Here is a 25,219-nt window from a genome sequence, read left to right as displayed (position 1 = left end):
ACCAATGGGGCTCCGGCGCAGCCGGGCCCTGCCCCTCCCCCAGGAAGGTGTGTCCGCGGTTTCCACACCTGAAACTTCCGAGGAGAGTCAGATCCCTCCCTCCCGTCCGGGCGGGGAGGGGCGGGCAGCGGGTGGGGCGGCTGGGGCGGCCGGGCCTGCGCTGGGGACGGCCGGCCGGCGCCTGGGACCCGGAGGGGACTCTTGGGCCGAGACAGCATGTGACACTGCCCAGGTGGGTGCCCTCCTCCCTCGCAGCTCGTGGCTCCGGGCGGGCGGCTGTAGAGCCCCGGCGGAGGTAAGGGAGGGCCGGGAAGGACGGGGATCCGGGCCTTCACCCTGGGGCCAGCCCCGGCGGGGGTCGCGGGGCACCGGCTCCGGAAATGGGGGGCAGGGCAGATAGGCAGAGTTCGGGGGGGTGTGACTGAGTACCCTGGTCTGAAGAGGAGGGAAGCTGGAGGAAATGCTCTTGCCTGAAAAACTTGCTTCCGGCCTGGTCCCCGCCTTGGAAATGGGCACCCTGCCCCCAGATGTTCCCTGGGCCAGTAATCAGGGCTCTTCCTTCAAAGTCTCCGGCTCTGGGGAAACTAACCCCCATAGTAAGAAATAACTGAGATTCCCTTTGTGGCCATATTCCCTATCTAGACGTGTTTTATTGTCTCCTTTTTCTTACCCAGGCCTGGGCCTCCCTTCATTTATCTTCCTATGGATTCGCATACTGTGTATGTCTAAGTACACGCCTCTCCTTGTTCGCCAAGGCGCCCGAACCCGTAAAAATGACTCCTGCCCAGCCCCCACCCTATTCCCCCATATATTCGAAGAACTTCCAAAGCTTCATGTTAACGGTGACTTTGCATTCTGGGTGACTTTGCATTCTGACGTTGGGGAGGTGGGAAGGGAACTCTTTGAGCTGGGAGTTGGGGGTGGGGGTGCTAGAACAGGGCTAGTTCTGAGCATCATTTATGGTTGCCTTCCAGCACGATTGTCCCAGGAGAGCTAATCCTGCTGCCAGTGGATTTTCAGAACTCAGGCCCTCTCCCTTCCTGGATCTTGGATTCCCCAAGACAGATTTGCCCTCCTGTCTACCTAGAAGTGACCTCTGGCCAGGACTCTTGTCAGATTGAGGGGGAAGGGTGTGTCACGTCAGACAGACCAGGGAGAGAACTTTCTTTTCCACTTTCTTGCCTCCTTTGCTCCCCAATTTGCATTCCCCGGTCTTGCATCCTTGGCCTACTCCAGAAATCCCAGCTCCAAGCTAAACAGCTCCGGATGTGGCCTCTTTCTTAGGCTTCCTGTTTTATCTACACTTTGAGTTTGAAGAAGCTCCTGGCTTAGGCCCTAGCAAAGTGGGGATCATTTGTTAACCAATCTGGGTTAACAGAAACTGAAGCCATGTCTATTGAGGGGGTTCTTGGGGACCTGGGAGGAGAAAGGATGGGGTATCAATTCTGAGAGAGACTGTTTGGCAAGAGGATTGCATGTTAGTATCCTAGTGGGGAAGAAAGAGAAGTCAGGAGGTAGGCAGAGGAATCTCTCATCAAAAACTCATGATGTACTATATGTTGGCTAATTGAGTTTAAATTGAAAAAAAAAAAAAGAATACAGTAATTCTAAGTATAGTCAGGAGTCATATATTAGGTGTCCCCAGTGTGTATGGCTTCCCGTATCATAGTCTGTCTGAGGTTGTCTGTGGCCACATTAAGCATGGTGTCTGTAGGATAGACAGGAACATGTCATTCGTGGTGTCTGGAGTGGTCAGTCACTATGTGGTGTGGACGACAAGAATGGGGTCACACACAGGATCATGGGTTGAACAGGAGCAGTGTTGCTCGTGTCAGTGGTGTAGACTCAAACAGGTGACTTACAGCATCTGGTGTAGACAGGGATGAGTCACTGTGTCTGTGGAGTGCATAGGAGCTGGTCATTTAGAGTGTCTGCAAGGTGGACCAGAGCAAGGTGACCTCAGGTTCTCTGTTAAGGACACAAAGAGGTTGCTCACACTCACATTATCTCTGTGGATGGCACCAGGGCCATGGATGGATTTGTGGGGCATACATCAGCATGATGTTCCGGGTCAGCTGATGGGTCTACAGGACAGTGGATAATGTAGTATTTTCAGACATTAGGGAACAGATAAGAGATGTTTATTACAGTTTTCATTGGGATGGTAGAGCTTTCCTCAAGTGGGTAGAACACAGATGTTAGTAGTTAGTGGTCCAGAAAGCTGCTCTCATTTTCCTATCTGTGTTGCCCCTGACATTGGGGGCAGTGATGTCAACCAGTGAATAAAGGCATTCATCTACATGGTGGTCTTATTTTCCAAATCAGAGTGAGAACATTTTGATTTGGGAGGTATTTTCCTAACGTGAGCAGCAGTATAGACAACAATGTAAACTCAGTAGTGTTGTAAGTTCAGGAGTATCGCAGTGATTTGTCGTGTCAGTCAGAATATTTGAACCTCACACTGCTACAAAATCCAGCAAGCATGATCCTCAAAAAAACACATGGCGCTCAACACCGGTTCGAAGAACAAGCAGTGTCATTGGGAGGAGGGGATATCTTTGAAATACAATTCTCTGTCTGGTGATTGGAAATGGACAAGAGTTCAGGTGTTGGGGGGCTCCCAAGGAGATACTGAGCTCTGTCGCACCCTGTATTAACAGAGTGACTTGGGGCTTTGTCTTGAACGAAGTGGCATGTGGACGGGGTCAGCAGATGCAAAATGTTTCTGGCCTGGAGGAAGGCTAGATCACCACGATGCCACACCCCATCTTTGCCTGTGCGTAGATAAACAGTGATTATTCATCCCTGGTGGAGAAGGAGATGAGAAGGTAACTGACATATGGGCAATGCAGAAAGGCTCTCTCCTGATGCGAGTGGAACCATGTTTTGCAGCTTTCCTTGAGCTTTGGTCATGCCTGATTGCAATCAGATCACTAGGACAGGATCAGATATAGGGGACATAGGGTACGTTCTTCCCTTGTGGTAAATGGTGGCTGATCTGGTGACCACCAGTATTTCCAAATGGATAAAGGCAGTGTTAGAAATAGTGTCAGTCGGCTTATAGGCCGAGACATTCATCGTGTAACCCCAGCGGAACCGAAGACGTCCACGTACCCCAGGGCGCGTGGAGATACAGCCTGAATAGAGCAGGCAGACACTCATGTATTTAGGGGCTGCTTGTTTTGAGGACTTGCGTGTGTGCTTGGGTATAGGGCCAGGACAATACAGATGTGGGTGACGGGAGACTTCAGGTGACGTCACACAGTCTCCTTAGGCAGGTAGGAGCCAAGTTTCATAAAGTGTTTATGGGGTGTGTGGTTGAGAGAATAGGGTCACGTCACAGTATCATCTAGTGATTATAGTATTTTGTACTTAGGTCTAAAAATAGGGAGCAAATCACGCACTGTGTCAGTTAACTGAAAGAGGACATAAAAGTCCTTCCACACAAGTATGCTTATGTTAGACACGGCTCTTTGCCCCATATAGATGGTATCTGTGTCTATGGGGTGGCCAGGAACTTGTCACACACCACCTCTGCAGGGTGGCTAAGGACCTGTGTGTTTGGTTATGTCAGGCTTGATTGCATAGGAGCGGCAAGGGTGGCTTACTGTGTGTGTGTGTGCGCGGGTGTGCGTGTGCGCGCGTGTGTGTGCGCGCATGCGCGTGTGGTTGGGTGCTCATGCAAGCATGCTTGTGTAAAGGAGTATGCTTGTGCAGTAGCTCAGCGGGATGGCAGGCATTTTGGGTGGTAGGCTTCCATGTTAAGCCTGGAGAAGACAAGAAAAATGTGCGGGTCCAGGGGCAGCTGTGGGTTCCACAGGCCCCCGGCGTCTTCTCTAGGCCAGTGACCTGCTAACGTCTCCCAGCTGGGCTCCTGGTTGCTTATAGTAGACGTCAGTCAGGAGACTTTGGTTTGAGCTCACCTGTACCATTTGCTTAAGAAGTTTGAGCAAGTGTGTAGGTTACGGGACCTCCAGTTTCCCCATCTGTAAGTAGGCAGAGGTTCTCGTGTGTCTCTAAAGGTCCTTCCAGCTCATGAATCCTCTGTTTCTCTTTTATACTTTCTCTCTCCTCAACAGTAATTGCAATCCCTAACACTTCCGTGACCCTCAAACTTAACAGTGTACTTTTTAATGTTACTTAGTCTTCATTAGAAATCCTTGCAAAGGAACAATTTAAACCCCCGTTAAAGATAAGAAAATGGGTGTTCAAGTAAATTAAATGATTTCTACAATTGTCTAAAATGACAATGGGCAGAATTAGCAAGATACATACAAGGCAGAAGTAAAAATTGAACAACATGCTTTTAACGCTGTCTTCTTCCCTTCTTCATTCATGCAATAAATCTCTGTGGAGGGCAAAGTCAGCTGCAGGCAAGGAGACAGAGCAGTTAATATGGCAGTGTTTCTGCCCTTATGAAGCTCATGCTCTAGCCCAGAGAAGAGACATTAAATATGTAATTATAAGCGCAGTGAGTGTGAGAGAAGCAAAGGGTGCGCTGGGGCAGAAGAGAATTCCCCGCAGAGGGGCAGTACACGTGGAGGCCCATAGCACAGGCATGGGGGCTGGGGGGCGGGGTGCTGAGAGCTGTTGAGGCCCCTGCAGGGGAAGGCAGAGGTCAGGCGTGGAGGGCATATAACCCAGGCTGAATATTTGGGCTTCATCCCAGTGGCAGTTAGAGGCTACTGGAGAATTTAAACTAGAAGTGGGGCATTGAAGGATCGGTCCCATGCACTGTAGAGAATGCCTTGGTGACGGCAAGAGTTGCTGTGTGGAGGCCAGCGGCCAGGCTGTGCCCCAGGTGCAGTGGCCTGGGTGAGAGAGGACAGGAGAGCGCACCAGGGTCTAGCAGTGCGGATGGAGAGAAGTGGACAGACTCGAGGGATAAGTAGGAGGTGGGCTCAACAGGACTTGGCTGCAGATTCGATCTGGGGAAGGTGGGCCGGGAGGGAAACAAGAATTTTGTTCCATCATTGAAAAGCATGTATTGAGCACTGAGTATGGACCAGGTATTGTGCTAGATGTAGACAGTCGATCAAGATGGATGTAGTTCTTGATCTGGTGAAGCTTACCACCTATTGTTTGGGATGGATAATAAATCGAAATACACACATAACTGTAATTGTATCAATGCTGCAGAGGAGAAGTGATGTGAATGAAAGCTCGTAAGTCTATGGCGGGGAGTGCAGTCAGCTGGTCAGAGGACTGGAGAAACTTACGGAGCTAAACCAGGAACATGTGGTCTCACGGAAAACAAGAAAGAGTCTATCTAAAGGCAATAGTGTCAGACCCCGACAAGAACCACCACACTAAGTGTCCTTTGGTGTTAACATGGGCAATCGTGGGGGACGTGGGCAGCGTGGTGCTTAGTGAAGCAGGGATGGGGGCGGGTGAGATGTGAAGAGGTGAGGACCTCGGGTATGAACAATTCCTTCCACAGTTTAGATGAGAAAGCCATGGCTATGCTTCAGTTGTGGGATGGTTCCAACAGAGACGGGGATGGTGCGAGAAGAAGAGAAAATCCATCGCATAAGGTGACTGAGAAGACAAGCTAAAGAACATGGCGCGTAAGGGGAGGGACACCTGTTGGGTCGTCAAAGCAGGAAGGGGGAAAGAGCAAAACTCGGGGTGCTCTGAATTGCCAGGAACTGAAGTAGTTCCTCTCTATGGGTTTCTAAATTGTTTTCAAGGTAGGAGGTGATGTTTTCTGCTGGAAGTGAGAAGGCAGGTGGGAAGGTCAAACTTGCAGGGGGGAGTAAGCTCATGAGGGTAGCACGGTGTCATGGACCTGGCTGAAGGGGGAACCACTGTAATCTACTGCGGTGTAATCTAGTAAGTCTAGTTATCATTCTACTTTACAACAGCTGCTTTATTATTTTTTTTTATTTTTAAGATTTTATTTATTTATTTGAGAGAGAGAGAGAGACAGAGAGAGAGAGCGGGGGAGGGGCAGAGGGAGAGGGAGAAGCAGACTCCCTGCTGAGCAGGAAGCCCGACAACATGGGGCTCGATCCCAGGACCCTGGAATCATGACCTGAGCCGAAGGTAGACGCTTAATGGACTGAGCCACCCAGGCGCCCCTACAACAGCTGCTTCTATAGTGGGAGACAGAATTGCTAATTAGTTACAAGGCTCTGCTAGATACTATGGAAAATAAGATGAGTCAAGTCCAGACTGTGCATAGGGAGATCACACTACACTTTAGTACCTTGGACACTGGCTACAATGGCCAGGCTGATTCTAATGCCTTCAGCAGCTTTGGAGGAAGATTCCCCACTTCTTGCTTCTCTGGGCTGTTGGATCTAGGGTGTGTCACTCACAGTGTCTGGGAGTTACACAGGACTGAGTCACGCTTGGTGTCCAGAGAGTAGACAGGGAGAGACCATATGACATAATACAATCTGGAGAGTAATGACCCCTGGGAGTGCTCCGTGCTCTTTGACAACAGTCTCACGCTCTAATTTAATCATTTATTATCTGTCTCCTCCATAAGACTGCGGGCTCCATGAGGACACAGTCTTAAGTCTGTCTTGTTTACCACTGAATGCCCTGCCCTTAAAGAGGTCACTTGGTAAATATTTATTAGATGACTAAATCAGTGGTACATTTCATAGAAGCTATTGCTTACTTTGTTGAGTATTTTTCATCTCCAAGAATGACTCTAAATGAAACCAAAGCAATGTCTCACTCTTATTCTCTATGGTCTGTCCCTTTGATAGGTAGAAGCAAAAAGGGTGATACAAACTTCGTGTTTTATTCCTCTTTAGGGCTCAGCCCTGATGGAGGCTGAGGAGCCCCAACATGGGGCCTCGACCGCCATCCCTGCCTTAGCGGAGCTCAGTGTTATCCCGGAAGCTCTCAGGAGAAGCAGTCAGACCGCGACCTTGGGGCCCGAAGTTCAAGAAGGCTGGGAGCCATCCTCCACATGGGCAGAGGGACGAGGACTCTCGGAGACCCAGCAGGGAGACTTAAGGGATATGAATAACTGTGCAACCAAGAGCATGACCTCCTTCCCCAAGGAAGCCCCTGCAGGTGCGGAGACCAGCCAGGAGGACTCTGTGGGGGAGACAGGGGACACCCCAGAGCGCCGGGAGGCAGTGCCCCAGAGCCTGGCAGATGGACAGGCAAGGACACCGGCTCCCTCAGAGCTCAGGGCCTGTCCTGTTCAAGGTGAACATCTAGACGTGGTCCCAGTATCCAGTGAGCCGGATGGCGGAGTGGAGATGGAATTTAGACCAGAACTCCCTTCTTTGACTGGGGGAACTGGACATGCGGAAGAGAAGGAGGAGGTTTTCCCAGACACCTCTGCTCAGCCCAGATTTGGGCCTTCCTGTGAAGAGCACCCAGCAGAGACCCACCAGCCAGGGGACTCTGTCGGGCAGGGGGAAGAGCTGCAGTCTACGGAGGCACAAGAAAGTCCAGTGAGAGGGGGACTCATGTGCCTCCTGGGGGCTGAGGGGCTGGAGGAGCAGGGACGAGTGGAAGGGGGCTTCCAGGAGGAAGGACCTGTCAGGGAGGATGGGAGTTTAGGGGAGCAGGAACAGCCGGGGGAGCAGGTTAATGGCACAGAGGGAGAACAAAGGCAAAAACAGGAGCAGATACAAGGTGATGTGATGCTTGCAAAACAGGGAGAAAGAATGGGGCTTTCTGGGGAGTTGGAAGGTCCACACTGTAGTGAGCAGGAGAGGAAGACTCTGGGCCAGCAAGAGCTACAGCAGGGAGAGGAGGGGAAGAGGGAGTTAGGGGGGTCAGGGGAGAGGAGGATGGATGCTCAGAACGAGGAGAAGCAAAGCTCGGCGGGGAGATCAGGGAAAGTAACTGGAAGGCAGGAAGGTCGAGGGCTTCAGCGCAAAGTGATGTCAGTGGAGGGGCAGGAGGAGCAGCCGGGGAATTGGGATGGGGACCCACTGTGGGGAGAGGCCAGAGAGGGAAGTACAGAAGAGGCGGGGGCACGTGATGGTCCTTCCACACTGGCTCCAGTAGCCCCTGAGGTCTCGTCTCCCTGTGACGCGTTTCTAGACACCTGTTATCCCATGACCAGTATTCCTGGGACTCAGAAGGAGCCCAGGGCTGAGGAACTATCCTCTGTAGCTCCAGCTCCTATACTGGAGCCAGGAGGATTGTCCTGCCAGCCAGCTTCTTCACTTGGCCCTCTTCCTGCTGGGGAGTCACCTGACCAAGAAACAGCTCAGGATGGCCAGCAGGAGGGATCCGAGCTGGGGAACAGGGCAGTGTTCAGCCAGGAGACCGAGATGGTCTCTGCCAGGACATCAGCAGCTCCTCTAAGGACACCAGATTCAGCTCCTTCCAGTCCTGCCGACGTCTCCCCAAGCACAGCTACATCATCATCTGCCAGCCCCCTAGTTGCCTCTCCCAGGAGGGAGCCCTCTCTTGTTGCACATTCTCCAGAAACCTCCAGAGCATCTCTTTGGACTAACAACGCATCTCACTGTGGGGCTTCTGAGACTCCCCCAGCTGCTCTCTGTGGCTTCCTGTCTGCAGAGGCCACCATGGAAATATCCACCAGCTCCAACCGGGCCAACCCTCAGAGCCCCCTAGGCCACTCTACAGGGGCTGTCCAGCACCTAAGGAGCAACTCCTTCCCAGGCTTTCATAGGACAGAGCCAACTCCGGACCTGCTGGGACTACCACTTTCCTTCTCCCATTCAGAGTTGCCCCAGAGGGCCCCCAAACCTGCCCTCTATGGCTCTGTGATCCCGAGAAGGGACAGGAAAAGTGGTAGGGACTGCAGGATCATTCCAGAATCCCCTAGTTCATTATCTACTCTGGGGCAGGACTCTCAAGAATTCACTTCAAGTCCGGAAAGATCCAATAGTCCCTGTAGCACCCAGCCATGTGGCTCCCGACACACTTCAGCCTCTGCCCCAGAGTCTCCTGCCTATGGCTCTTCCCCACCCCTTGTCTCTGTAGATGTGAGGATCCATGAACCTCTGCCCCCTCCTCCCCCAGAGAAGAGGCGTGTCCACCCCTCCATGGTAGAGAGAGACAGCCATCTCCACGCAGGAGTTCCCACGCTGAAGCGATGTGGCCATCCTCTTCCATTGGCCCCAGGTTTGGGGCTACATGGCCCCCCCAAAGGCCCACTTCCCCCAGTTCCTGACTCCCTTGTGGCAAGGCAGCACCGTCCTCTGCCCTCTACCCCGGACACTCCCCACCCTACTCAGACCTCCTTCTCCCACAGGCTGAGATACAACAAGCCATTACCCCCAACTCCTGATTTGTCCCAGCCCCACCATTCTGTTTCTTCTTCTAGTAGTCCAAGGATCTACAGGCCTCTACCCCCTGTCCCTATTATGGATCCTCCCACTGAACCACCCCCGTTACCCCCAAAGTCCAAGGGGAGGAGTAGGAGCACTCAGGGAGAACTCATGAATGCAGGGGGTCAGGGCAAGCCAAGGCCTGTTTGTCAAGAGCGGATAGTCTCCACTCCCCATTCTGTTGGACGTACCTCCTGGCCCCCAGCCATGGGCCGATCAACAGACTCTTCGGCCTCCACCAGCAGGAGCAAGAGGGAAGTGTCCCCTGGCATGGCTTTCAGCAACGTGGCAACCCTTCTAAGTCCCTCTTCCCCAACCACACACTGGAGTCTAGAGCTCCAGGGACCCACCTCTGAACCAGGACCCTCAGAAGAGTCTGAGGCCCCTGCCAGAGGATCTTTGAGAAGAACAGCCCCTCAGGAAGGAGCCAATGGCCTGAAGAGGTTGGATGTAGGCCAAGCAAGGCAGTCAGAAAAACTCAGCCATCCCCATCTGGAAAAGGCATCGAGCTGGCCCCACAGGCGGGACCCAGGGAGACCACCAGAGAGCAGCAGTGGGCAGGTTGCAGATCCTGGTGAGGGATCCAGTAAGCACAAGGGCTGGAACCGGCAAGGCCTGCGCAGACCTTCCATCTTGCCTGAGGGCTCTTCAGGTAAGCAAGGAGCAAGATCGTGGTGACGCTCATGTGGGACCAAGCTTTCTCCAGCTCTCACCACCTCACCCATCTTCTGTCCCCAGGGCCTCTACTGTTCCCTCTGGTGGCTTCACTCATCCGCGTACCCAACGTCAACACAGAGGGAAGCCCTTGAAAGCCTCTCTGAGCTCCCTGTAGTGCTCCTCCTCCTTCCCCTCTATCTCTGTCACCCAGCCGTGGTGGTGTTTTATTGTGTACCTGTTTTTCCCAAGATGGTTGTGGATGATCCCCCTCTCCCTCACCATGACACACACACTGTCCAGCTACCAACACCTCTTTGAGGTCCTCCTAGTAGTAGAGAAGACATCCTCTTCTTGTCCAGTTCACATCTGATACCAGGGATGGTGACGCACCTGGTAATAGTGTCCTCAGGTGCATTCTCCTTTGGCACTGGTCTCCTGCACAGACTCCCAGTTGGGCCCTTCTGTTCCCTCAGATGCCTACATCTCCTGCTTTAGGTCTTACCTTCTTGGGCTCTCTGAATGTCCCTCTACAATCTCAGTGACTTCACCATTTCCATTTCTAGATACAAGAGGTCCAGCCGTAGAGAAAGCCCTTGGCCCCTCAGACACCGTTGTTTTTCGGTGAGTCACCTTCTCTCCTAACAGACACACTTGGACTGTCTTTTCTTAGGATACTGAGATTTCCATTAGTTGACAAGGGTTCTGGGACGCTGTGTCTTCCAGGGATGGGAAGGGGAAGAGACATATACCAGGATTCCAGGGTAAGGGCATCTTTTCTCTTACCTGGCTGTCAGCTGGGTCTGACTCTCCCATCCTCCTAGGTTCTTTAGCCATGAGCTAAACCCCCTGTAAAAGTTCAACATGACATCCAGAACAGCTCTGAACTACCTAAAAGTGGGTCAGGCTACAGCTTGCCTCTTGAGGGGATTCAGCCCTCACATCCCAGCACACGGCCCAGAGATCGGAGACTATCTCATCTAAGGTCACCTGGGGCTTCTCTGCATCAGTGGCCAGCAAGCACCCAGAGCCCCTCTTGCCTCCGCAGGGAGAAAAAACCAAAGGAGGTAATGGGAGGCTTTTCAAGACGCCGCTCGAAACTCATCAACTCCTGTGAGTACCTAGAAACAGAAGTATAGACCCATATGGCATTTTGCCCAAGACCGGAGCTCATGACTTTTATCAGTGGGGCTGTGATCTCTACAGGGAAGAGAATCTCCAGGAGAGCCAGAAGCAGCTTGGTGGCTTCTGTCTTTATGCCTCAACATCCCTGTCTCCCTAATTCTCTCCCTCTGCCACGCTTCTTTGCCCCTGTAGCTCAGCTGCTTTACCAGGAGTACAGTGATGTGGTTCTGAACAAGGAGATTCAGAGCCAGCAGCGGTTGGACAGCCTGGGAGAGGTGACCGGGCCTGCCTCTCCCCGGCAGCCCCGGAGGACCCTGGTCTCCTCAGAGTCTTACCTGCAGCGCCTGTCCATGGCCTCCAGTGGCTCCCTCTGGCAGGAAATCCCTGTGGTGCGCAATAGCACCGTGCTGCTCTCCATGACCCACGAAGATCAAAAACTGCAAGAGGTACCCAGCGGGGCAGGGTCGGGGCAGGGGATGGGCCTACAGGAGGGAGGGCAAAGTCTCATCCTGATTTCCTCCTCACTGCCACCACCACCAGCAAGAGCAGGCTGTCCCCACCACACACTCACCGCACGCTCTGGGCACGCCATGGCTATCGCTTGTCTCCCCTCTGATGCATGTGCATTGCTTTCTGGATGTTAGCACTTGCCTTCCTCCCCACTTCCGCAGGGCGTGGGCCGCTTCCTTCTACCTGTTGTTGGTTGGGGCTCACACAAAGTTACCATGCCCCTGAATTTGTTGGGAGGAATGTGGAATTAATCCCTTCACTGCTGCTTCAGGCTATAGACTAAAATTTCCCTCTTCAGCCGGGGTTCCACACTACACTGGTTTTTCTCTTCCACCAAGGCATGTGAGTGGCTTTTTGCTGTGTCCCTTGCGGCTGTCCTGTGGTCCACTGGTCTCATACAGGCTTTGGAATGACCATCAGTCTTGGCTCGGTCCTTACACCCAATGGCAATACTGTAGTAGAGGCTGTTTGTCTGATGTTACATTATTACCATTAACAGGTTTCACATGGAGAGCTTCTCTTAATAATCAGTCTGAAATATGGGGTAGAACCTCTCTTCCCGGGAAGACAATATGGCACCATGGAAAGGCATCATGGAATCATGTTTACATATTTGGCTTCTGGAGTAAATGACCTGGTTGTGAAGCCCACTTTGCTGTTTGCTGGCTATTTAACTTTGGCCAGATCACTTGATCTTTCTAACCTTCTGTTTTCTCATTTGTAAAACTGGGTTGCAAAAAGGATAAGTGCCTAGTACATAGCAATCACTCAAAAAATGTTTACTACTGTACTTTAATTTCAAGTCGGGCCAACCTGGGTCTGAATCCTGGCTTCACCATTTGCTAGCTGTGTAACTTTAGGCAAGTTACATAACCACCAAATCTCAGTTCCCTTGTCTAAAACTTGAGGATAATGTCTACCTTTCAGGATTGCTCTGTGGTTTAAGTGAAGTATCCATATCTAGCTTTTAGCATGATGTCTTTTACTAGTTTGATGCATTTTAGTGCCATACTCTCCCCCTTTCAGAGGTGGGAAAGAGTCAGATGTTAGCCAGACAGACTTAGAGATAAACAAATCAAACAGAGGCAGCTATAAATGTTTAGGATTTTTGAAGCTCAGACCTGGGGGCCTTATTCTGACCTCAACTTTTATTTATTTATTTTTTAAAGATTTTATTTATTTTTTGACAGAGACACAGCGAGAGAGGGAACACAAGCAGGGGGAGTGGGAGAGGGAGAAGCAGGCTTCCCGCCAAGCAGGGAGCCCGACGCGGGACTCGATCCCAGACCCTGGGATCACGACCTGAGCCGAAGGCAGCCGCCTAACGACTGAGCCACCCAGGCGCCCCTTGACCTCAACTTTTAAAGCACATGGAGGATATGTAGAAAATGAATGATCTGCCCAATACTTATGGAACCAAACAACAGGAGACGACATGAAACCTAGCTCTCTTTCAGCAAACTCCAGCAACACTGGGAAGTCCACCAGGCCTCCCAGGCCAGCCCTGGTCTCCTGTTTCTGAGAAGAGAAGCCTCTATGCTTCTATGCACATAGTCCTTTCATAAAATAGCATTTCTGGGGTCTCCAAGGTGCTTGCACCAACCCCATTTCTTTTGACTGTCACAACATCTTTGTGACACGGAGGTCATTGTACCTACACAAAAAGACAGAAAACCTGAGGTTCAGTGAGGTGAAGTGAGCCACACAAAGTCATATAGTCGGTGAATGTTGGAACCAGTACTCAAATGTACCTTGTGTCCCAGTTCAGTGTTGTTGTATGTGAGGGTCATCACCCAGGTGTGTGTGTCTTCTTTCTCTTTCTGTCCCTCCATCTACTTGGAATTGCATGCTTGGATGAAGAGCATGAGCAGCCCTGCTGGCGGAGGACAGGGCTGTGAGCCGTGGCGCCCCCTGTTGGAACCTCCAAATAAGTTCTCAAGTGCTGGACCATCTCCATTAAACCACAACAGCACATCTCGTTCTCAAATATCCTGCTTCCTCCCATTTCTCCTCAAACCCCCAAATCACCTTCATCCCCTAAATCTGTCCCTCTTTCAAAGTTCTCTGGCTCAGTGAGTGAGTCTGCCATTCACTCAGTTACCAAACTCAAAAACCGAGGCATTACACTATGACTCTGGCTACTCTTTCAGCCCCATTTCCAGCAAAGAACCAAGTTCTTCCAAATCTCCCTCCTAAATAATTAGGAAGCCGGCCTACCTCTCCCCATCCCCGTGGCCGTTCAGACCTCCATCTGTCACCTGGAATGACTATGGCAGTTTCCTAACATGGCTCCCTTGCCCCTTCTACTCTTTTCTCCACATCGTGCTCAGAAATAACATTTATAAAAATCAAATCTGATCAAGTTATTTCCCTACATGAAGCCTCTTTTTAATCTTCCCATTGCCTTAAGTCCAAACCTTTTTACCTTGTTTTGCAATCCTCCAGACCTCTCTCTATTTGCCTCCCCAGCTTCATCTCCTGCCACTATTTTAGTATAAATACTTGGTTCCAAAACCACTCCATTTATTTAAGCTTCTTGAAAGTATCCTTTTCGGGGCGCCTGGGTGGCTCAGTCAGTTAAGCGGCTGGCTTCAGCTCAGGTCATGATCTCCGGGTCCTGGGATCGAGCCCCGCATCGGACTCCCTGTTTCGCGGGAAGCCTGCTTCTCCCTCTCCCTCTGCCGCTCCCCCTGCTTGTGCTCTCTCTCTCTGTCAAATAAATTAAAAAGTCTTTAAAAAAATTTAAAAAAAAAAAGTATCCTTTTCTCTTACACCTGTAGGGGGTTGTACACACCCTTCCCTCGGCCTCCAGTGCTCTTTCCCTCTCCTCCTGATGCCACGTTGGGCTCTGATGTGACTGGGAGCTATGAGAGGAGCTGACTTGTTCCCTCCTCTGCCCCTAGAATGTTATGCAGTGACTCACGTACACTGGGGACTTGATACCTATTTTAAATTAATCTCCTCTCCAACCTCCCAGGCCAAATTTGAGCTGATCGTGTCAGAGGCCTCCTACCTACGCAGTCTGCATGTGGCCGTGGATCATTTCCAGCTCTCAGCCCCGCTGCGGGCCACCCTTTCCAACCAGGAATACCAGTGGCTCTTCTCTCGTTTACAGGACGTGCGTGAAGTCAGCACCACGTGAGATTCCTCTTCTCCCAAACACCACTCACTCGGCCTCAGTATCTTTAGCCTGTAAACCATCGGTTGTCGTTTTTTTTCTCTCTCTCTTTCAGCTGCCCTCTCATTGCTCCCTTCATGATTCCCAGTGCTGTGGGAATAGGGAAAGCAAAGAAGAGGAGAGGGTGTGCGGGTGGCTAGATCCATTCATGGATCGACAAATGAATGGGAAATGCTTCCCAGGTTGAGGACAGGATGCACAATGGGCAGGTGCTGCACTGGAGATGGGTTGTGGGAAACAGGTAAAGATCAGAAAGCCAGAACAGAATCAAAAGATGAACAGGAAATGGAACATAAGGATCAGAGGGTTTGATCAGGGGCAAACTAGGGATTGCCTTGGAGAGAAACTCTAGAGCATAGCAGGGGTACGGAGCTAAGAACAGTCAATAGAAGTCACCAACTAATAGAAAGGAGGAGTCACAAACTCAAGGTATAGCAGGGGTCAGCCAACTGCTCACTCAGGAGACTTGTGTGAATATTGTGCAGGTTCCTTTCAGACCTGGAGGAGAACTTCGAGAACAACATCTTCACCTTCCAAGTGTGTGATGTCGTCCTGAACCACGCTCCCAATTTCCGCCGGGTCTACCTGCCTTATGTCACCAACCAGACCTACCAGGAACGAACTTTCCAAGGCCTGCTGTAAGACCTGATCCCCATCCAGTCCCCCTGTGGGCCCTGCAGTGAACTTGCCCTGAAACTCCCAAACCCCAACCCCAAATGGTATCCCCAAAGCACATGTTCTTGTGCCTGCTCTGTGATCCCAGCCCCAACCCACCTTTTAGACGCCCCCACCATAGACATTCCACTGCATCTCTACTCCCCGTGCCTTCCCTGTGTCCCCAGTACTCCCCACGTCCCTCCTCACTTGAGGCTCGCTGCCTACACAGGAACAGCAACAGCAGTTTCCAAGAGGTCCTGGAGAAGCTGGAGAGCGACCCCGTCTGCCAGCGCCTTTCCCTCAAGTCCTTCCTGATCCTGCCCTTCCAGCGCATCACACGTCTCAAACTGCTGCTCCAGGTACAGCGGCTCCCTCTCTGGGCCTTTCCCCTTCACCTGAAAGGGACAATCTCAGGGAGACCCAAGGCACAGGACTGCCCGTTCTTTTGCCCCTCTTCCACACCCTGTGGATGATGTGAGCCTTCTCCCCATTGCCCACACCCTTCTTCCTCGGGGTGAATTTGCTGCAAAAATTTTGTTCCTGGACTTCATTAGCCGACCCTCAATTCCCTCTTCCTGTTTTCCCATCCCTTCTTTCCATCTGGCTCCTGCCTACTGTTTGTTCTATAGAACATTCTGAAGAGAACACAGCCTGGCTCTTCCGAGGAAGCAGAGGCCACAAAGGCACATCATGCACTGGAGGAGGTAAGCAGCCACCAGCCCCACTCAGACGCCTTGATTGGCCTTCACGGAGAATTCTTCTTCTGCAAAGGCCCATGACTCCAGAGAGCACAGGACCATGCTAATGGGATTGCTCAGCTACCTCAGTGCACCCACCAAACCTCCAAACACCCTCCCCACCCCCCATCCCCTGCCCAGCCTCCTTCCCACACGGAGGACGCTCCACACCAAGGGACTCTGTACGTCCCCAGATTCAATCTTACATTCACTCCGCCCGGGAACCTCCTGGCAGGTCATACAAGGTACACCAGAGGCCTAGAACTTCGATTTCATGCTGCCTTCACTCAATCCCAACCTGCCAGAAAAAAAACGGAGGCTGTCACAACCAACCTCCAGATTTCTTGCAGGGGACTCCAAGGTCAAAGCCTCTAACACAGTGCTCTTCCTCTCTCCTCACCCTGCTTGACATTCAGCTGATCCGAGACTGCAATAACAATGTCCAGAGGATGCGACGGACAGAGGAGCTCATCTACCTGAGCCAGAAGATTGAGTTTGAGTGCAAAGTGAGTCGGTCTCTGGCACCCCCACCCCACCTGTGAAGCTTCACTTTAGCATCACCCACAGGTCACCCTCTAACATAGAACCGTCTTGCTCGCACAGTCTCGGTCTCTGCCCTTACTTCTGCACACCTTCTCTTCTGTCCTATTTCTGGGACACCCAAATGCCTGCTTCAGTCTCCATGATAAATTATTAAGTGAGAAAGGATAGACACAGAATTTTGTTTATTATAGCATATTATCTTTGGTGAAAAAGTAGGAGGACACAAATCTGTGTCTGTGTTTGCTTGTGTATACTTAGAGAAACTCTCCAAGGATACGTGGGAAATAAAGGACAGGGGTCACCTGAAGGGGGTTACCTAAGGGGGAGAAAGTGCATTTGGGAAGTGGGCTGGTGAGGGAGAACATTTGGTGCTTAAATCATTCAGTATTTTATCAAGTCTTCACCTACTTTGACCAAAGCAATATGAAATTTATTCCAAATACAGGGCCAAGATCTCCCATCAAAATACAAATGTAAATAAACATTCTGCATTCAAATTCCACCTCAGAGCAGATACCACCCTTACTTCTCTCAAAGAGCGGGAAAATCCCTGATCCACATGTTAATTGTAGTCCAGTACCCTTATCTTTACCCAACTTCCAACCCCCAGCAGACCGCACCTAGTTCTCCTCAGTCTCATTCCCGCATATGACTCCACGGGCTCGTCTCAGGTCTCTGGTTATAATCAGAGAAAGAACAGATGTCAGAGCTGCCCAGATCTTTTAACTCCTAAGGCACACAGTGTCCTGTTCCCTGCCTTCTACCCTCACATACCCTAACTGGGGTCTCCCCCTTCAGTTCAGGCTTCCTGGCCTGAGCTTTCTCATGTAGTCCCTGTCCTGGGTTGAACCACAGGCACCTGCCATTTGCCTGAGTTGTGGACGTGGGAGCTGCACAGCAGTAGACGGTAGTAGAGAGAGGGCTCTGAGAGAAACAGTCTAAGCGGATGGGTTATGAGAAGGAAGGAGAATGTGGAAGAGGGGAGTGTCAGTGGTGGGACTCATGAGGAGGAGGCACGGTGGGGAGGGCAGGACTGAGGAAGGCCCACGCTTGCCGTATCTGTGACACTGCCTTTTCTGTCTTCCCTGCGCTACAGATCTTCCCACTCATCTCACAGTCACGCTGGCTGGTGAAGAGTGGAGAGCTGACAGCCCTGGAGTTCAGCCTCTCCCCGGGGCTGCGAAGGAAACTGAACACGCGTCCAGTGCACCTGCATCTCTTCAATGACTGTCTGTTGCTGTCTCGGCCCCGAGAGTCAGTGACTAGAATGGGAGGCCAGAGTACAAGAGGGGAATGGGATGAGGCAAGAGGGCAGGACTCTTGGGACAGAGAAAGCTCTTATTCCTAGAGGAGCCCTTCTCAGTGGCTCGACCCATGGAGTGCAGGTCATGGCCTAGAGAAGAGAAAGAAAGGGGATCCCACCAAATTCTGTCATGAGATCACATGGCAGGACTTGGACTATGTTATAGTCACAGAGCAAAATGTAGCAATCTAGCAGACCACATTCTCAAATCCGTTTATTTGGGCTAGACTCAGCCTTAGTCTAGACGTTCTTAGCCAATTCCAGATCCTCACTCTTTGGTCCTAAGGGCCTTAGAAAATTTATATTGGTTTTATCTCTCCAACTCTTTAAAGTGGTGAAGTATTCATTGCACATGTGGTTTGTCAAATTGGTGATGACAAATCCCTGGGGACCCTGGAGCTAACATCTTGGGAGCAAGGTAGCTCCATCTTGTGGTTTTTTTGAGAATTTGCAAGCTGCAAAGGACAGGGATCTTGAATCCAAAGATAGGAGGGTGGATGAAGTATAACAGTTGTAGAATCGGGTTGACAAACCTTGTGTTTTACAGGGGTAGCCGATTCCTGGTATTTGATCATGCTCCCTTCTCCTCCATCCGAGGGGAAAAGTGTGAAATGAAGCTACACGGACCTCACAAAAACCTCTTCCGACTCTTCCTGTTGCACAACGCACAGGGCACCCAGGCTGAGTTCCTCTTCAGCACTGAGACCCAGTGAGATGGGGCTGGGCAGAGGAGCTGGGGAAGGGAGGGAGGGAAGGAGGGAGAGAGGGATGGAGGGAGGGAGGAACAGAGGAAATCCTGGGAAGGAAGTGGGGCCGGGGCAGAAAATGTGCTCAGAGAACAGCCATAGCACTATTTATCCTATTCTGGACTGGAGGGCATCCATAGGGAACCCCAAACCCAAACTCTTAGAGCTAATAGACAACTTGCAAGAGATGGGGTAGGAAAGGGTACAGAGTTGCTACCAAAGTTTAGCATCTATTTTATGCTCTTCAGTCAAGAGGGACAAAGTCTGCGAGACAACAGAAAGGAGATGGGCTGGTATGAAGTAACTAAAGAATTGAATTACTGATGTCCCTGAGTGAATGGCCATGTTGTATGAGCCAGAAACTCTTCAGTGCCAAAGGCTGGTGGACATCTATGTGAATAAGACAAGCAACGGGGTGTCTTTAGCTTGCCTTCCTCCCACCTTCCAACCCAGTCCTCTGTTGAGCAGAAATCTATAGCGTTGAGAACTTTGATTTGCTCATCTTTTTAATGATAATAATAATAATAATAAATACATTCACACACAGATACATACATTTTGGAGAGTATTAAAGAATAATACCTGTAAACCCTGGTACACAGTGCCTAAAATGAGCAACTACAGGACTATAGCTACTGTGGCTGTTATAAGAGATATAAGAAGCCTCTTCTTTAAAAAGTTTGACATGACACCAAATGGTCCAAGGATCCCTGTGTTGTAGACACTTTTCAGTTTTGTCTCTTGGAAGACACCTCAGGGTAGGATCAACCATACCTGTCTTCACTTACGGAACATAGGGGCTGATATAGGGGTTTGTATACAAAATGTCACCAAAGTCAAGGAATCAGATACAGACTCATGTTCTTTGTTTAGTGTTTTGCGCAGCATCTTCCTGGAATAGAAATAGTGTCAGCTCTCAATTACTCCAGTGTTTTTGGAAGCAGAGGCCTACATAATACAAAATCCTTCAGATAATTACAAAATAAATTTGGGTTATATTGCATGACCCCAAAACTAGTAGATATATTTCCCTGACCTAATTATGATTACAAAATAATTTCCATCGCTGAGATATTTGATGGAAGGGAGGTGGGCAAAAGAGTATCGAGAATTCTGCAAAGTGGTAGAGGGTATCTAAACTGAGATGAACATTTTGCTCAGTACAAAATGGAAAATCTCATGTGTATATAATTGACAGTTGACATTATGCCGCCACTTGAAAGATACGCCATTAAGAGGACAAGCTTAGAGAGAGAAGGAGAAAAATAAAGGGTGATAAACACAATTACATACAATTCAAGATCTTATGTTTCCAAGCAAGCGAAGTCCCATTAACTTTTGTCCGAGATGTTCTTGAACTAGACTTTTTGAACCAGACAAGTCTCTCCCACAGTCATTTTCCTTCCCCATCACTGGCCTTCATCCTACACCCCAGAGCTGCAGTTGCGGCATTGACCCTGCTTTGTTTTCTCAGAAGTGAAAAGCTTCGATGGATCTCAGCCTTGGCCATGCCCAGAGAGGAGTTGGACCTTCTGGAGTGTTATGGTGAGTGAGGGGGTAAAAGGGAGAGAAAAATGGCAGGGCTGGAAGTCACCTTTGGATGTAGGAGTTTAAGAGGCTGGGTGCTAACTCTGAGAGACTCCCACTTACTGCTTCTATCCAGAATTTTAGAGTAGAAGTCTGAGCACTGGAGCTTAAGCACCTGAGATGATCCACTTAAAACTACTCACCACAATGGTACTGCTTCCTTCTCCATATACTTCCTCCCTTGGGCAATAATTTCTCTTTTTCAATATTTGTCCCCTTAAGTCTATCCTGCTATTATTTTGCTTAGATTTCACCTGCTTCAAGGTCTTGGGGAAATACGGGGAGAAAGTAGGGCTGGAGTGGGAGTTGTGGGAGAATAGCAACCTAGTAGATTTGTCTTAACCACACCATCTCCTGTACAGAATGACCTGAGACCACGGCCCTTAGCCCAGGCTGCCAGGTACCCACAGGTAGCCACAGACACACACACATATTATGAATGTGTCTTGCATTCATGTGAAGCCTGGATTTCTGGGTCTCATATAAGTCCCCACAGTTGTCCTCCAGCAAGAATTCCCTAATTGGTATCCAGAGAGGAACTGAACTCAAAGGAACACTGGTAACTCAAAAGAACAAACAAATACAAGGAACCTTGGAAAATGAAGTAGGAGAACCAGGCTGTAAACTGAGTTCTACTAACTTGTTTGCTACCTGACCCGTCTGCTGGCCTTTACTTCCCCAGTTGGAAGGAAGGCAAGATGATGATGCTTCCTCCTTCGCTGTCATCTAGTAAATGGCAGAAGGAGATAAGCTTTAGAAAAAGAAGTACAGGTAATAATGTAGTGTTCTGTTTGTTTTTGGAGGGAACCAGCGAAGTGTGGTAATGTAGAAAGAGCGATAAACCCACGTAAGATGGAATGCTTGTGGGTCAGGAGTCCTCTGAGGCTTGTTATCTTGAGCTTTAAAACTGTGGAAATTTCCTCTGGTTCACAAAAATACTGAGATAGAGAAAATCCACAATTTCCTGAGGAATCATCTTGATCAACCCAGTCATTTACAAGTGAAGAAACTGAAGCTATAGGGGATTAAGCACCTTACTTAGGTCACACCTGGAGCCCCACGGTTGCATCTCTTCCAGTCCCACATTTGGTACTGGGAAGGAAATGAAGAATGAGTCACAGAATCAGATTTTACAATCTATTTGGGGAGGCAGAACACACACACAAAGCAGTTGGATAAGAGGCAAATGGTTTGGCCTGGACAATTAGTTTTAAAGGAATTCAGAATCCATTGAGAACTAAAGAGTCAGGGAAAGTTACAGAGGGAAGATGGGTCTTTAACAGACTTTGAGTATTCGTAATAATGAGTCACTGAAGACGGTCACAACGTATTTCTCAATTCATCTTCCCTGGAGAAATAGAATTTTTGATTCATTTCTGTTTTGGTATTTCCATTTCCTTTTTGACCATTTCCTGGTTGAGGATGAAGATTTTTCTGATTGTCTCATTTGTCTGTAACTTTCTAAAGCCTGAACTTTCTCTCTCCCGAGTCCTCCCAACCTCCCCCTGTAATTCCCCCTCAGTGTTCCAGTCACTTGCCTTTCCTAACCTCTCTTCACACTCTTCTCTTCCAAAGACTCCCCACAAGTACAGTGCCTTCGAGCCTACAAACCCCGAGAGAACGATGAGTTGGCGCTGGAGAAGGCAGATGTGGTGATGGTGACTCAGCAAAGCAGCGACGGTAAGAGGGAGAATCCGTGAGTAAGCTGGGTGTTGAAGGTGGGATACTGTAGGTGGATGTATTTGTTTCCTAGGGCTGCATAACAAAGTACCACAAATGGGGTGCCTTAAAACAATAGAAGTGTATTCTCTCATGGTTCTAGAAGCCATAAATCCAAAATCAAAGTGTTGGCAGGGCCATGCTCCCTCTGACACCTCTTGGGGAGGATCCTTCCTTGCCTCTTCTAGCTTCTGGTGGCCACAGGTATTCCTTGGCTTGTGGTAGCCTAACTCCAATCTCTACCTCTATCTTCCTTGTGTGTGTGTGTGTGTGTATGTGTGTGTGTGTGTGTGTGTGTGTGTTCAAATTTCCCTCTTTTTATAAGAATACCAGTTATATGGGATTAAGGCCCACTTTACTCAAGAATGACCTCATCTTTACTAATTACACCTGCAAGAACCCTATTCCCAAATAAGGTCACATTCTGAGGCACTTGGAGTTAGAACTTCAATATATATTTTGTGGGAACACAGTTCAGCCCATAAGAGTGGAGAAGGCCCAGGAGTAGGCAGCTGTAGACCTTGCCAGACCTAGAACAGCCAGGGCTAACACAAGGGAGGCTGGATTTCCCATGCCAGCGGCTCTCCAGTCCTTTCAGCCTTACCATTCAGAAAAGTTTTAGGGAAGGAGATCCAGGGGGAGTTATTATGGATCTGTCCCAGGTAATTCTTCCCACCCTCCCTGTGCTCCTAGGCTGGCTGGAGGGCATGCGACTGTCAGATGGGGAGCGAGGCTGGTTCCCTGTGCAGCAAGTAGAGTTCATTTCCAACCCAGAGGTCCGTGCACGGAACCTGAAGGAAGCCCACCGAGTCAAGACTGCCAAACTACAGCTGGTGGAACAGCAGACCTAGCTATTTTCTGGGAGGAATTCCCTGAGCGTAAGGACAAGACGTTCCTGGAAAGGGCTGGCCCCAGAACCCTGCAACAGAGGCCTTCTGTGGACCAAGAAGTAGACCTTCTGAAAACTCGAGGACAAAATGAAGCTACCAGTCGCGAGTCTCAAACCTCCTTTCTGTGCTTTGTGCTTGGTGGAGGGATTTTGAGGGACTTTGCACTGGATTCTGAGAATCTTTTCTCATAAGAAAACAGATAAATGGGGCCTAAGCCAAGGAACTTTACCTCTACTACCATATAGTACTTAAATATTCTCTGTTTCCAGAGTGCAGATTCAGGGCTGACCAAAGTTTCCATCATGGCTACAAGTTAAACGGAATCTGACCTCAGTCCACTAGAGGGAGATGTTTAAGGGGGATTAGCACATCAGATGAGAGGGTCAACAGGGTGATCTCTAAGGTATCTTCCAACTTGAGAGATTTTCCATAATTATTGGTGTGGGGTCAGGGCATGCATCTCTGGGATCTGTGTTGGTGGCAATGTGAGGGTAGTACTCTCTCACTCTAATAAATTTGGCACTTCTCTGAGTGTTTTCTTCTCAGACTCCTGAGCACTGAACAAGGTACAGAACATGGAATCCCATGAGGATTCCAGGCCATTTGATTTAGGTGCCACAAAAGACCAAGATGGTACCTAGGTCACGGCAGATGCCAACTCTTGCTTTATGACTTCCAAGAGTTTGGGCCGCTTTTCTGTTTGTTTTGGCCTCAGATGTTGTATAAGGACTTAGAAGGAATTGATGAGTGATGAAAATCCCATTCAAATCTTCTTTTTTATTGAACTCATAAGTTAAGGCATAGGTTAGTTGGAATGGATTTGGAAATCCTACTCAGACCATTCACGATTTCATATTTTGACTTGAATTATGGTGAGGGTATCTTCCCAGCTATCTCATCGTCTTTGTGAAAAGCAGCATGTATAATGGAAGAGTCCTAGAACCCAAGTCAAGAGACCACCTCCAGTTATTGCACTGCCATGATTCAGCCTGTCCATGTCTCAGTTTCCTTTAATGTAAAAGACAGGATTGGACCAAGTAACTTCAAAGTCCTATCCAACTCTGCCAAATAAGATTCTCTATCTCCTACTGGATTGCCTTTCTCAGTTGAGGAGCGTCACTCTATGTTAATTCTCATATAGAGCCCTCATACAACAATAGTATAGTCATCTTTTAAGCTGGATCATTATAGTCCTTCCCTGGACATTCTACTGCTCTGTTTCATTTTTAGGAAGCTCAGAAGTAGAATTGCATTGCAGCTTTGTGCAAAGGTAAGAATAATACGATAAACTTTGTCCTATACCCACTTGATGATACCACACGATAGTGTCACATTTGATAACACATTTTGTTTTCTATCCATCCTAAAATGTAAATTAGCTTGCTTAATTTTTAGAAAAGTTATCACTATAGTAACTGGGATGGGACTAATATTTATCCTAAACAAGTTAACACTACTAAAAAATCTAAAATGGGGATGGTTTTAGAGAAGTTCAATTGAAGTTTTCACTATTTTCATAAAGCCAGCTTTTTGTTATTAATATATGATATAATAATATGTATATATTGTATGTAAACTAACAAGTGGTGCTCCTTAATAGCAGTAATAATTAATATAATTCAAATTATTTGTTCAAACCAGCATTTGAATACTGGCCAAACAGAGCTGTATCCAACCTTATATTTTATAGGCAAATTCTCCCTTATTTTCCCAAAGAGGTAAAATGAAAACTTCTGAATGATACACAGGCAAATAATTTTTTTTGGTTGAATGACTGCTTCTTTGTGTGAAGTTGCTAAGGCTTTCTGAGTGCCTTTGAAGCTGACATCTGTAAGACTGAAACTGTCTTTAGATATTTAATCTGTATTCATTTCATTGGGTTACTCTTCCCCTAACCCGGGAAATTAAAAGACAATTGGCTTCTCCCTGTCTTTAGGTCCTTGGTTATAAAAACAAAAATGAAACAAACAAGAACTTAGATATGAGTCACCTCTACTCAGTTGAATTACTAAATTTCCTATACTTTGGGTTTTGGAGAACTGGGTACATCTACTTAATTGTTTCTTCTTTCTTTGGATTTCCGAATTTAACTCAACTTATTCTTTAATTCTGATTGGCATCACTGTCTTAGAAACAGCAATTTCTTATAAGAGATTGTGAAAACAACCATTTACCAACACTTTTTGGACAGAATGGCATTTGAGGCATGTATGAATATACAGTGTTTTGGTTTGGGGGTGGTTTTTTTTTAAGCAAAACCATGCCCAAGGGTAGTGTCTTCAGGAGAGATCA

The 25,219-nt window shown here is 48.9% G+C and overlaps 1 protein-coding gene across 1 annotated transcript; it reads left to right on the top strand.

Annotated features, from left to right (window-relative positions):
• Positions 1–218: 218 nt before the first annotated feature.
• Positions 219–23,631, top strand: ARHGEF5 (Rho guanine nucleotide exchange factor 5). Its single transcript, XM_032401140.1, has 16 exons — positions 219–232; positions 6,768–8,494; positions 8,528–9,930; positions 10,499–10,556; positions 10,981–11,045; positions 11,250–11,503; positions 14,545–14,705; positions 15,231–15,383; positions 15,632–15,761; positions 16,032–16,106; positions 16,556–16,645; positions 17,779–17,936; positions 18,533–18,694; positions 20,206–20,276; positions 21,894–21,998; positions 22,731–23,631. The coding sequence occupies exons 2-16, from the start codon at positions 6,780–6,782 to the stop codon at positions 22,886–22,888; spliced, it is 4,758 nt and encodes a 1,585-aa protein (XP_032257031.1). The 5' UTR covers positions 219–232; positions 6,768–6,779; the 3' UTR covers positions 22,889–23,631.
• Positions 23,632–25,219: the final 1,588 nt, after the last annotated feature.

This window comes from Phoca vitulina, unplaced genomic scaffold, assembly GCF_004348235.1.
Source record: "Phoca vitulina isolate PV1807 unplaced genomic scaffold, GSC_HSeal_1.0 scaffold4, whole genome shotgun sequence".
Classification (NCBI taxonomy): Eukaryota; Metazoa; Chordata; class Mammalia; order Carnivora; family Phocidae; genus Phoca; species Phoca vitulina.
The sequence above is the reverse complement of the archived record's forward strand: the minus strand, read 5'-3'. Positions and strand labels throughout refer to the sequence as shown.